The following is a 13,381-nucleotide window of genomic DNA, read 5'->3' on the forward strand; positions in this document are numbered from 1 at the left end:
GGAAAATGCTAACAATCCTTTCTCATATCTCCTAGCTAACGAGGTACTTCCCAATCCTGTCATTAAATCATTAAATAAACCAACAAACAGAAATCTCCACCATATAAACACACATGAGTCTGTTTAATCAAATAGATAGTATTTCTGGGTCCAGGAAAAAAATATTTGTGATCAGTGTTGCTTTAAAATGTTAAAGCTGAAAAAAAAATAATAAAATGTTAAAGCTGACATCAACTAACATAAATTTTATAATGTGCTAAAACTCAAGGTCAAGAGAAAGGCAAAATAGAAGAGTTATATTTTCTGTTAATACAGAACTCAATAGATTAGGAGCAGAGAGAGAAGAAGTCTGAAAATTTGAAACTGGATACAGTCACACAAGAATACTGCAGTGTCTGGGAGCTGATAAGGGCTTTAAGGAAATTTAGAAATCTTTAAAGGAATGCATGATATGATCAAGGCTTGTCCATAAGAAAAGAGGACTAAAATAATTGAGAATACCAGTGGATTCCAATCTTAGTGAAGAGAAGTGCACAATCCCTCAAGGCTTACTTGAATAACATTTGGAAATGACTGTGACTTGAATTTTAAAAGAAACATACTAAATATTTTAAAAATACTCTATAGGTGTGCTGCACATCATATAATTTTAGGAGTAAATGGACGTTAAAACCTTCATATCTTAGAAGGTGTTTTCAGAAGTCTGAATTTTCCTATTTTATAGTATTCTGCTATTTTCCTTATTCAATAAGTATATATTTACCACCCAGTACAACACTGAAGATGAGAAAAAAGAGGGAATTCTGTTTGCCCAAATGACGGTAAAGGTTTTTCCCAAGATATTCTCATATGTGCCCATACTTTATAATAGTTCATAGAAGGAGACTCTTGGATTTAAAGATTTTCCATCACCTAATGTGCAGTTGGGGTAGTTCCACACTTGAATGCCTGTTCTTTTCCTCCCTTGGGAAAATTGGAAGAACAGTTATTAGAGGGTCTTATTCTGGGGCAGGTGAAAGCTGGCCTGAAAGGAATTTTGTAATTAAAATTTACATAATCGGTGCTCAGAGTTTTGACGCACAGAAGCCCACCAGCAGTGAAGAGGCAGGAAGAAGCCTAGAGGAAGTAGGCAAGAGCAATGAGGCGTTTGGGTTGCCCCGGTAAAGCCCCCGTTACATCAATGGGACCATAGACGCTTATTCTTTGTGGTTGGTGAATACAGGAGAATTTAAAGTAGAACCAATCAAGACTGTAGCAGATTTGTCTCTGATAAAATAAACCAGAATGTTTCGATTTTTCTTCTTTGATCTTACAGTAAAGAATAGTATAATGTAATGAATTGTTAAGGATATGGGCTTTGGAGTCAGAGAGACCTGGATTTGGGATGGGCTGTCACTTTCTAGCTGGGTGACCTTGAATTCATTGTTCAACCTCCCTGAGCCTGCTACTCCTTTTTTTGTAAACTGGGAGCGGTAATATCAGTAACTAATGCATAGTGCTGTTATAAGGTTCAGTATAATATGTGTAAACAGCGTAGTACAGTGGCTCACATAATGGTAAATACTCCATAAACATAAGCTATTGTTTTAATTATGCATTATCTCCTTGATATACTTTTAACAAACTCTGATATTGTTTTGCCTAATGGAGATAAACTGCCAAAATGGGGTGAAACTAGTTATACAGTTTAAACCTTTGTCTGTTACAGTTATGTTCAGCTTAGCCACAGCGACTCAACCAAATGGGAGTCTCTTTTTTCCACGTAATTAGGAATTCAGAAATAGACAGGATAGGACTGGTGTAGCTGTTTGAGGACCCAGCCTCCTTCTAATTCTCTGTTCCACCTCCCTTATCAGATGGCTTTTATCTTCTTAGTTGAGAGGGGGCTGCTCTACCTCCAGACATCCAAGAGAGAAGAGCCCAGGGTGAATGGCCTTTTTCCCAGACTGCCATTTTTTCAGGAGTCGGGGAATGTCAGAGACTCTGTCTTCAGGAACCCCCACCTATATCTCATTTGCCTGAACAGTGTTTCATGACTAGCCCCTAATTGCAATGGAGGCTGGGAAGGGAAGGGCATATTTCTAACTGGGCACATAACGGCCCTAAAAAAAATAATTGCAGCTCTGTTAGATATTACATAAGCAATTAGCAAGGCCTGTTACAAAGGCGCAAGAAGGGCATAGCTCCTAGGCCTGATGGTTTTCCTACAAAGATTTATAAATGTCCTCAACGTTGGGACATTCTGTTAGGTCCTACTATCATCATTAAGAAGGGAGATGGTCACTGATCTATGTAATTGACAAGATAACAGCCAAAGTCCTTTAGATGTGACTCCTGAATCAATATTGTCAGTTTGCTTTCATGTTGCAATGTAGAATGAGGTTGCCACTTAGTTCAACAATTATGATCTTGGTGATATGACTGTCTCATTTATTCAATAAGCATTTATTGCGGACCCACTGATCTTGGAAATACAAGTAGGGTGGAAATATAGAAGCAACATCCAAACCTTTTTTTAAGGCTAAATTAGAGGTGACAGACATCAGTAGGCCTAGATGCTAACAGTGATGCTCTATGTTTGGATGCTTGGAGAAGTTCCCTGAAGTGCTCAAGATCTATGTGATTGGCCTCACTGAAATTAGGAGTACCAAGTCCTAACCATTTTCTATTACCAGAGGGATCAAGGTCCAGTTTTCTTCTATTGACTTAAAATGACCTGCATTAAAACACGTGCGCGCGCGCACACACACACACACACACTCACCCACACACACACACACACACACACACACACACACCTAGAAAACATTTATGATTCTTTACCAGTTTAACAGATTACAAGTCAACCAGTAAGGATTTGTTGAGGCAAACTGCTGCCCAGCAAGCACTAAGCAAAAAATGTTACCCAAATTTTTCTGGGTTAATACCAGGATGTTTACTAAGAACCAATTTCACAGACCATTCTTGTTTATAGACTTTGCATTGATTTCTTAAGGCTGAAAGGAGCCTGAATGAGACTGTGGGCAATTGCTTAAGTACTTTGGGCCTCAGTTTCCTTATATGTAAGAAGAGAACATTGAAGGAGAGGTTCCTGAAAGTTCCTCCCTGAACTAAGGTTTGGGGCAGAATGGAGCCTTTGTTACTAGGGAAACCTGGATTCTGGTACTCAACCCTGTACAAGTTGTGGGGTACCCTGGAATAGGAGAAGCCTGGAGTCTATACCTTGGTTCCTTCCTCATGGAAATGAAAGAGTTGGATTCAAAGGAGTCTGAGTCCTCTACTTGACCGAATGTTCTGTTGAATAGAGTTTGGTAGAGCTCCCTCAAAATTCTACCAACTGAGTTTATTTCATGGAAAGTTTTGGAGAAATACTTGATGGGTTTCATCTTCCCAGGGCCTGTGCATGGACCCTCCTAAGTTTGTTAAGCATTAAAATTTGAAATGAGTCTACAGAAGATAGAGCCTGTGAACTCTTATGCCTAAGTATCTCAACTTGGTGTTTTTAATTGGACACAGAGTGACTAAAACTATCACTACATTCTGCTTCTTAGCTGTTCATGCATTGACGTCTTGACCAGCAGAAAATCCTGTGTTTTGGGAGATTGTTTGAAGTGGTCCTTAAAGGGGATTTGGTCACACCAAGACTTGCAGAGAGGAGTTCCTAGGGAGCCTAATAGATCTGGGAGGACCTGCTGAGTTACCCTAAGTTGAAGTGATCCTTAAAAAGAAAAAAGAGGGGCGCCTGGGTGGCTCAGTCGGTTAAGCGGCCGACTTCGGCTCAGGTCATGATCTCCTAGTCCGTGAGTTCGAGTCCCGCGTCGGGCTCTGTGCTGACAGCTCAGAGCCTGGAGCCTGTTTCAGATTCTGTGTCTCCCTCTCTCTGACCCTCCCCCGTTCATGCTCTGTCTCTCTCTGTCTCAAAAATAAATAAACGTTAAAAAAAAATTTTTTTTAAATAAAATAAAAAAAAGAAAATAAAAAAAAGAAAAAAGAAAAAAATAAGACTATAGAAGAACTACACACTAGAGCATAAATGTCAAGCCCCCAAAAGTCTTTAACCACAGCTGACCCCTTAAATCACAGGCTGCCCTCAGAAGGCAGCAGCTTGTTCTAAGCAGCGGCCTGCAGAGCCCGTGACACCAAAGAATGGAGCCAGTAGGGGTGGGATCTAACCAGAAAATCACATGGCCTGCCTGGAAATGACCTGGTGGGTTTTAACCTATCCAGTACCTACGGTACTGACCGTAAAGGCACAGGATTTCAGAATTTCAGTTGACAAAGGCCTTGAAGCTCCAGGCTTGACGATGAAAGAAAGAAATGATCAAAATACCATCTGTCATAATGGAAAACCCAGGCAGCCCCGAGCCTCTTCCTCATGCAGCAGCCACACAGCGTTAGTCAATCTGGACAGTTATTTATGCGTTGAGGTCACATTTTGGCCAATCTTTTGCTTACAACTTTAACCAAATAAAGCCTTCCCTCTCCGCATGTCTCTTGCCAAAATCAGGTTGAGAGATGGTTCTTTGAGACCATTGTTTTGGCAGGAGATGCAGGGATTTCTCACACAGCAAATGCACCAATGCCAGTCGGGGGTTAAATGGTGTTAAAATGGAAAAGAATTAAACTCAACTCCTTTCCTTTGCTCTGCTTATTCTATTTTTGATTTTGGGTTTCGGGGCAGGGTTTTTTTGTTTTTTGCCAAAAACTCCCCAAATGTCAATGAAATGTCCAAGGGAATTTTCTTTGGTAACGACCAGTTTACCTCAGACAGGATTGACTTTTAGGATTTTCCTATTTAATCTTCCTCTTGTTCCTTCTTTATTCTGACTCTTGACATACTACAGTTTCTGACTTCTCTGCGGCTGGAAATATTCTAGGCTGCTACTTTCAAGAAGAAAAATGGATAGAAATCCTAGTGTCTGTGAATTGTTGCTAAATCTGCACATGTCCACTTGTAACCAAGAATATTAAACTCAGAGCCAAAGAACAGGAGAAGAAAAACCCCTTCCTTGTTTGCTGTAGACTTTGGCATTAATCCCACAAAGCTTGGAGGAGCTTCAGTGGGACCATGGGTCTGAAGTCTCTGCTCTCCCAGAGTCATGAGCCAGGTTACCTAGGGCAATTACTCCATTTCTCTGGGCCTCAGTTTCCTTGTAAGTAAGAAGAGAACATTGAAGGAGAGGATCCTTAAGGTTCCTCCCGAACTGCGATTTGGGGCAAGATGGAGCCTTCATTACCAGGGAACCCTTGATTCTGGTATTCAACCCTGTACAAGTTGTGGGGGGTGCTGGGGTGAGAGAGGGCCTGGAATCCAGCCTTGGTTTCTTCCTCATGGAAATGAAAGATGGATTCAAAGGAATCTGAGTTTTCTACTGGATTTAGTGTTCTGCAGGTCTGTCAAGCTCCCTCCCAGATTCTACCAGCTGGTTTATTTCATGGAAATTTTTGGAGAAACACTTGCTGGGGTTCATCTTCTCAGGGCCCGTGTATGAAATGAAATCTGTCTCCTTGGATCATTAGGTTATAAGAGGCACAGTTTGGCATACTGTCTCTTGGCCATTAGGCCTCCTCATTAGGAATGAGGGAACCACAGTTCACTGTCTAAGGGAAGAGCTGAGAGTATGGGGACCGCTAAGATAGTGACTCTCCTTTCACTCAGTTCCTGTTTTTCCAGCTGCACCATGGGGATAAAGGTGCTTGTTCCTATATACATTTACTTCATATGAAACAAAAACCTGGGGCGCCTGTGTGGCTCAATTGGTTTAGCGTCCAACTTCAGCTCAGGTCATGATCTCCTAGTCCGTGAGTTCGAGCCCCGCATCGGACTCTGTGCTGACAGCTCAGAGCCTGGAGCCTGCTTCGGATTGTGTGTCTCCCTCTCTCTCTGCCCCTCCCCTGCTCATGCTCTGTCTCTCTCTGTCTCAAAAATAAACAAAAGCATTTAAAAATAAATAAATAAATAAATAAATAAATAAATAAATAAAACAAAAACCTGTTTAAGGAACAGGGAAAGTCCCAAATGACGTTCAGGACCAAAACCACAGGTGGGAAAGTAGAGAGAAAAGCATCAGATCAGATAATACTGAGTAGTCAGGAATTTGTGGAAACAATTAATGGCTTTCCTAGGAATCTGAGCTTAAGACTATGAAGAGACAGAAACTGCTTTGTAGGAAATGAAATCCTCTGAGGCTGTGGCTAAAAAAGATATCATTAGATGAGTATTTTGTTATAAAAGAAATAAGAAAATCATTATTCATAGCTACTTAAAATAATGAAACAAATGCTAAGGGACGTGGGAATAAAGATGAAGAGCAAAACATTTGTTCAATAAACCTACATTCCAAACTGTTTCATGACTATGGAACAGTTTAAAAGCAGTTGCTGTTATCTGTTAAATGTTACGCTTCAATTAAAAAAAAGTTTTTAAAAAGGAAATTCCTTACTAATCTAAAAGAAACTTTAAGTTTTGTTTTTTATCAGAACAAAAGAAGATAATTAAGGTGGATGTGTGATCAGCTGCCTGTACGCTTGTTGCTGTTGATAATGAACATGAAATTCTCCATAGGGTTCTGGGGCTTTAGAACAAAGTTCGTCAAAGGCCAGAATGTAACATTCAAAGTACTAAGACCAAGAGGAATCATGGGAGGGGACTTAAGTTAAGAATGTCATAAGTAGGGGCACCTGGGTGGCTTAGTCGATTAAACGTCTGACTTTGGCTCAGGTCATGATCTCACAGTCTGTGAGATTGAGCCCCACATCAGGCTCTGTGCAGACAGCTCAGAGCCTGGAGCCTGCTTCAGATTCTGTGTCTCCCATTCTCTCTGTCCTTCCCCCACTCGCGCTCCATTTCTCTCTGTCTCTAAAAAATAAACAAACATTAAAAATTAAAAAAAAAAAGAATGTCATAAGTAATAGAAAACCCAACTAATAGTGGCTGAAACAAACAGGCTTAGTTTCTTCACAAAACAAGAAGTCCATAGGTGGGTGGTTGCTGCCAGTCATTCAAGTACTAGAAGATGCCATCAAAGACCCAGACTTTTCCCACGTTTCCGTTCCTCTATCCTTAGCAGGTTGGCTTTTAGCCTCATGCTTCTTATTCACAAAATGGCTGCCATATCCAGGCATTTCCTCTGTGATCAAGCCAAGAAAAAAGAGAAGAGGACCAACACCAAGGATATCTTCTCTTTGATGGGGAAAGCAAAAGCATTCTCACTGCCTAGAACTTTTGTGCGTGGCTGCCCCAGCTGCCTCTATAGTGAAATAGGCAGGGGAGAAAGAAAGTTGAGAATGAGTTTTGAGCTAACTGATAAACAATGTCTGCCAAAACTTTATCTCGAAGAGAATAATCTTCTGGCTTATTGTTACTGGGAGGAAGTAAGGATATAGAACATTTGCGGTATGGCTCAGAAACATAGATGTTTCCACTGATAGAATCCTTAAATCACAGTTCTTGGATTGAGTTGAAACACATTCAAAAGGCAAGTAGCCTTATTTTTACCCTGAATTGGCCATAAACCTTATTAACTAAGGCTCTCTCCAAGCCTCAGTCTTTCCCAGTATGAAATAAGAATAGTGTTTATTCCCTACCTCACTTAGATTCTTCAGGGGCACCTGAATGGCTCTCTCGGTTAAGCTTCTGACTCTTGATTTCAGCTCAGGTCATGATCTCACAATTTGTGAGATCAAGCCCCATGTCTGGCTCCATGTTGGGCGTAGAGCCTACTTAAGATTCTCTCTCTCTCTCCTCTCTCTCTCTCTCTCTCTCTCTCCGTCCCTTACCAACTTACGTGTGTGCATGCACTCCCACACTTTCGCACGTGCTTTCTCTAGAAAAAGACTCATTCAGGGGCGCCTGGGTGGCTCAGTTGGTTGAGCCTCCAGCTTTGGCTCAGGTCATGATCTCGCCGTCCGTGAGTTCGAGCCTCACGTCGGGCTCTGTGCTGACAGCTCAGAGCCTGGCGCCTGCCTCAGATTCTGTGTCTCCCTCTCTCTCTGACCCTCCCCCGTTCATGCTCTGTCTCTCTCTGTCTCAAAAATAAATAAACATTAAAAAAAAAAAGATTCATTCAGTCATTCATATATTCAACACATGTATACCATATACACTGGTTATGTGTCAGGCAGTGCTAATGCTGCAGATACAGAAGCAAATCATGTAGAAACCCTTCCCCTCAGTGACTCACATTCTCATAGAGAAGAGAGACCAGGGAACACATTTATCGAGTGCTGCTGCATATTGGACTCACTGGCTGCTTTATATGAGAAAGATATATGTACTATAGAAGATATGCAAACAAATAATATAATAGGTAAAGTGGTGCAATGAAAGTATTCATAAAGGTGCTTTGGGACAGAGAAGAGGAAATGACTAATTCTGCCTGGGGAATTGAGGAAGGCTTTACCAAGGAGATGAAACCTGATAGGGCTTGAAAATGAGCCCAACTGCTGTGCAGAAGAAGGGCTGGGATGGGGAATAGCTTCTGATGCAGGTGCACTTGATTCAAAAGCATTGACGACTTAAAAGGGACTGGTTAGTTTTCCAAAAGGGCACGTAGCTCACTCTGCCGAATGCTTGGGTGGTTGGGAGTGACGTGGGGAGCTGAAGGTGAAAGGTGGTTGGAAAAGGATTGCAAGGGTTGTGAAGCTCTTCAGAAGGCACATGAAGGAGTCTGGCCTGGAGGAGCCATTGCAGTCCAGGACAAGACGGATCAGATCTGTGCCTCCAAAAGACCATTTTGGAACCAGTGACGGGGGACGAGTGGAATAGAGAGGCTGTTTGGGAGGCTTTGCAACAATCCCGGTGAGAGATGATAACTCCGTTCAGGCAGTGCGGTCCCAGAAAGATCTTTGAGATCTTTGTTGGTTTGTTTCCAAAGTTTTTTTTTTAAACAAATCAAATAATAGAAACATTTTTCATAAAAGTATATCAAACGTAGCTTCCACGGTGTTGTCCACGCACACACACAAATTGGAACATGAAATCTTTTTGTTAAACCTATAGCCTGTGGGGGCGCCTGGGTGGCTCAGTCGGTTAAGCATCCGACTTCAGCTCAGGTCATGATCTCAGGCTTGGTGGGTTCCAGCCCTGCATCGGGCTCTGTGCTGACAGCTTGGAGCCTGGAGCCTGCTTCACATTCTGTGTCTCCCACTCTCTGACACTCCCCTGTTCATGCTCTGTCTTTCTCTGTCTCAAAAATAAATAAACATTTAAAAAAATTAAAATAAAAAATAAACCTGTGGCCTGTGACCACAAGGACAGCCCAATTCATTCGGGCCCCATGACAGCGAGAAAGCACGGTGTCTGAGTCTATGAATCGCAAAGCTTGCCCACCGTCCTCACAGTGTTTTCCCTAATGTAGGGTTACAGTCACTATTGCTAATTCATAGAGGCTAGGACAGGCCTGTATATCAGGTTTTATAAATATTTCTTTATGTATATTTATTTTATAAAATATTTATTAAATAAATTTAATGATTTTAAAATATTTTTGGTAATGGTCGATCATCAAGAACAGACAGAAGGTGCTGCCCTGATCGGGCATTCCCCTCGAGAGCCTGTGGCCGCAGTTGATAACTGCCAGTGGCAATGGGGTCCAGTCGTGCTTCAGAGAGGCAGGCCATGGACATTTTCATGGCACTTGCTAGGTGCCCATCACATTCAGATCTCAGTCTAGAAGTAGATGGACAGTTTTTGGTGACCGACTGGATGTGCCGAAAGAGAGGGAAGGAGGGAGGAATCAAAAAAGATTCTGCAGTTTCTCAGGTAGCATTTGAATGGCGCCATGCACAGGACACGTGCAAGAACGCAGCATCCGCTGAGCTTCCTTTCGGCTTCATGGCAGTTCTGTGAGGAGAGGAGCAGGCCCATTACCTTAGTGCTTCTTGTGTCAAAACAATGCTCCCCTTCACACTGCCCTCCACTCCCCAGCCTCACCCAGCTGTGATTTCCAAGTTGTGTTCAGGGCCAGCTGCAAAGGGCCTGTGGTTGCCTTGTTCCTGCCTGTGAAATGAAAATGCGTGGCCCCTGTAAATGTAGACAGCAGTGGGGCGCCTGGGTGGCTCGGTCTGTTATGCGTCCGACCTCCGCTCAGGTTGTGATCGCGCAGTTCTTGAGTTCAGACCCCGCGTCGGGCTCTGTGCTGACAGCTCGGAGCCTGGAGCCCGCTTCGGATTCTGTGTCTCCCTGTCTCTCTGCCCCTCTTCCACTAGTGCTCTGTCTCCCTCTCTCTCTCAAAAATAAAATAAATATTAAAAAACAACAACAACACTGTGGGGAAGTTGTCTTTCAACTAACATCTTAAAATAAACTAAATGCAGACAGCAAGCGAGCAGGGAAAGCAGGTGATCCCTATTCAAGGCCTAGGGTACCAGAGATGGACGGCTTCTGATGGCTCTGGCTGCTTCACCGTGACTGTGGGGTTTTTTTTCCTGCTTGGCTGAAGCAAGTATTCATAGTTTTAAGAGTTTTCTAAGGCCAGTGGAGGAAATTGGACTTCATATGATGCTCAGCTTCTCGAGTGTGTGACTAATACTTAAAAGACTCATTAAGAGACTTCTTTAGTTTTAATTGCATCTCCTTGTTTGGTATGTGACCCAATTAATTCATTCTTGTTGTGAAGGTATTCGAAGACCCTGTACCCTCTTGACCTTATAATTATTACCGTTGCCCTCCTTCGAAGCACCATTTTGATTACATACTTAAAAGGAGCTACTGAAATACCCTCTCAGCGCCGTGTGGCTGAAATGCCCACTGCTTGGGCTCAAGGACAGTCACCTGAGAGTGGTTCTTGTGTCCTCAACAGCTCAGTGGCCAGCACCTCCCTTTTCACCTTCCCTCCCCCCCACAATTCCACCCCCTCCCCCCAGAGGGTTTTAGTGGCACCTCCCTGCTTTAATAAGACTAGCTGTTCTCCCTGAGGCCCCAAAAGCTGTGTTTTTGCAAACACAGATAAATCAGTAAATGTGCCTTATCAGTGTTGGGATTGCTGGCAGGTGCCCCAGAGCAAACGTGACTGTGATTCCACCTCATCCCCTCCCCCTCCCCTGGACACACACTCGTTTGTTTCTTCTTTTCCTTAGATTCCACTATCTGACAGATCTGCACTCAAACAAAAACCGATCCTGCTGACTCACCCAAATACAGGTGGAAGCCCATATTCGGGAAGCAGTTTTAACCAAATTGTGTGAAATAAAGTCCTTTCTTCTGATGTCTCTCTGTCTGGTGGTCTGAGCATTTTCATCTGCATGGATCTTACAAAAAAGTTCTCTCTGCCATTTAATTGTCACCACTTGGTATCCAGTTCTATAAAGTAATACTTTAAAAAGTAATGCTTTAAAAAGGTTCACGATAATTTACTGAGGTAGTGGACAAGACACCAACTACGTAAATTGTCTTGTTCTTCAGAGTGAGGCCTAAAAAAAGCATTCTCGTTGACTCGTCCCCTTCACTCTTTAGTATTCTGTCACCTGGCTCCTTTTATTACTGTAGAAATAATGCTTGTACAAACCATTACAGTTCAGGGAGAAGAAACGTGGATGAAAAAATCAGACGTACTCCTATGGATGATGATGGGAAAGTGAAACCTTTTTTTTTTTTTAAGAGGACCAGAGGATGTATTAGTGTCCACACATCTCAGTCATGACTGTGAAGTATGTGCAGATAACCGGCGATCTCACCATTTTTCCTAATAGGATGAGATCTTTGGGGAAACACTAGTGGTACATTACTGCCTTAGGGAATTTTATGTGGAGTAGTGTCTGAGTCCATTTGGGCTGCTGTAACAAAATCCCTCAGGCAGGCTAGCTTATAATGACGACAGAAATGTACTGTTCACACTTCCGCAGTCCAGACGTCTGAAACCAGGGGCCAGCATGGTTGAGTAAGGGCCCGGACTGCCCACTTCTCGCTGTGTCTTCACAAGGCGAAACAGGCAAGAGAGTTCTCTGGGGTCTCTTTTATAAGAGCACTAATCCCATTCCTGAGGCTCCACCCTCATGACCCAGTCAGCTCCTGGGGGTGATACCTCCCAATACCGTCACCTTGGGCTCTAGGATCCCAACATATGAATGGGGGGAGGGCGTGACACAAACATCAGACCACAGCAAATAGTGTGCAGTTGTCATCACTGCGCCTGTGAAACATGAAGTTCCTCATGAAGGACTTTACACAACCCAGAACGCAGGGCAAAACCTTTCTTCATAAAGAACAGTGAACGTGTATGTCCTTTCAAGGGATCCAACCATTCGTTTTCACATCAGAATCTGAGATTCTTTACTTACCGTCAGATTCTTACCAATTCAGTTAGAGTCGGAGATTGTTTACTTACCGTCTTGTGGCAAGAGCGTACATGTCTGGAGTTCTAACGTGCAACTCAACTAGTCACTCAGCAAATATTGTGTACCAACTGTATACTGGGCATAGCGCTAAACCATGCTGTCAACCCACTGGAGGGTCTGGTTGGCTGACCTTTAATGATAGGGAGGGAAAACACCAGAGAGTTGACTAGAAGTGGCATCCATTTGCTACCACAACTTTCAGGAATAGCCTTCTTAGAAACAAGAAGTGAGCATGAAGGCCAGAGGTTAACTGGGACTTCTCTGCAGTTATCAGCCACGCTGTTCAGAAGGAATCCCCTGCTAACGTCCTGCTGGATATTGACTAAAATGCAGCTTGTTCATGATGCCTTGTCTATCCCTCATGATGCTTTGCTCTTTTGGCCCAGAAACAGAAAAGATAGTACTAGAGGCAGGAAACGGATTGCCATCCTGGAAATTCAATGACCAGCTTTTTCCCTGTGATGTGTGTGGGAAAGTGTTTGGCCGACAGCAGACGTTGTCCCGACATCTCTCGCTGCACACAGGTGAGTCAAGGCCTTGCTCCTAGGCCGTCTGCACTCTGGATCACCAGCCTCTCTACCGTCAAGAAGCTGACTTTGTCTAAGACAATTCTCACTGGAAGTGGTGGAAATGTTTTTATCCTGACCCTTCAAACCATTTTAGCTGGCATGTTCAAAGAGGCCCCGGAAAGGGTTTTTATTTGTATTGAAAGTAGGCTTGATGAGAAAAGATACACATGTAAGTGTATCCAGGTAAGGTTCCTGAGTTCTGAGAAATCCATTGCTCTCACCTGGAGGGTGCAGGCGATGGGGGCTGCACCCACGTTACTGGTTCCATCTTTTCGTGGGAAATGGGAGCAGCAGAGGGACAGAGCAGCTTGTGGAGAAACAGTTGCTATCTTTATCTTCATATAATAGTAGAGAAATGTGGTTGGTTCTGCGCATTGCAAAAGGGACGGCAAACCAAATTAAGAAAGGATAAAGGAGGAATAAATAGTAACTTAATCAATTTGGCAAGAATAAGTTCCTTTGCCCCCAAAAGGAAG

At 43.0% G+C, this 13,381-nt stretch overlaps 1 protein-coding gene across 5 annotated transcripts in view; it reads left to right on the top strand.

Moving 5' to 3' along the window:
- ZNF827 (zinc finger protein 827) overlaps nt 1–13,381 on the top strand; it is a 172,994-nt gene that overhangs the window by 141,071 nt on the left and 18,542 nt on the right. For all 5 annotated transcript variants that reach the window (XM_042935378.1, XM_042935382.1, XM_042935383.1 and 2 more), the window contains exon 9: nt 12,723–12,860. In XM_042935378.1, the coding sequence (XP_042791312.1) occupies nt 12,723–12,860 (138 nt within the window). The remainder of the gene's footprint in view (nt 1–12,722; nt 12,861–13,381) is intronic.

This window comes from Panthera leo, chromosome B1 (assembly GCF_018350215.1).
Source record: "Panthera leo isolate Ple1 chromosome B1, P.leo_Ple1_pat1.1, whole genome shotgun sequence".
Lineage (NCBI taxonomy): Eukaryota > Metazoa > Chordata > Mammalia > Carnivora > Felidae > Panthera > Panthera leo.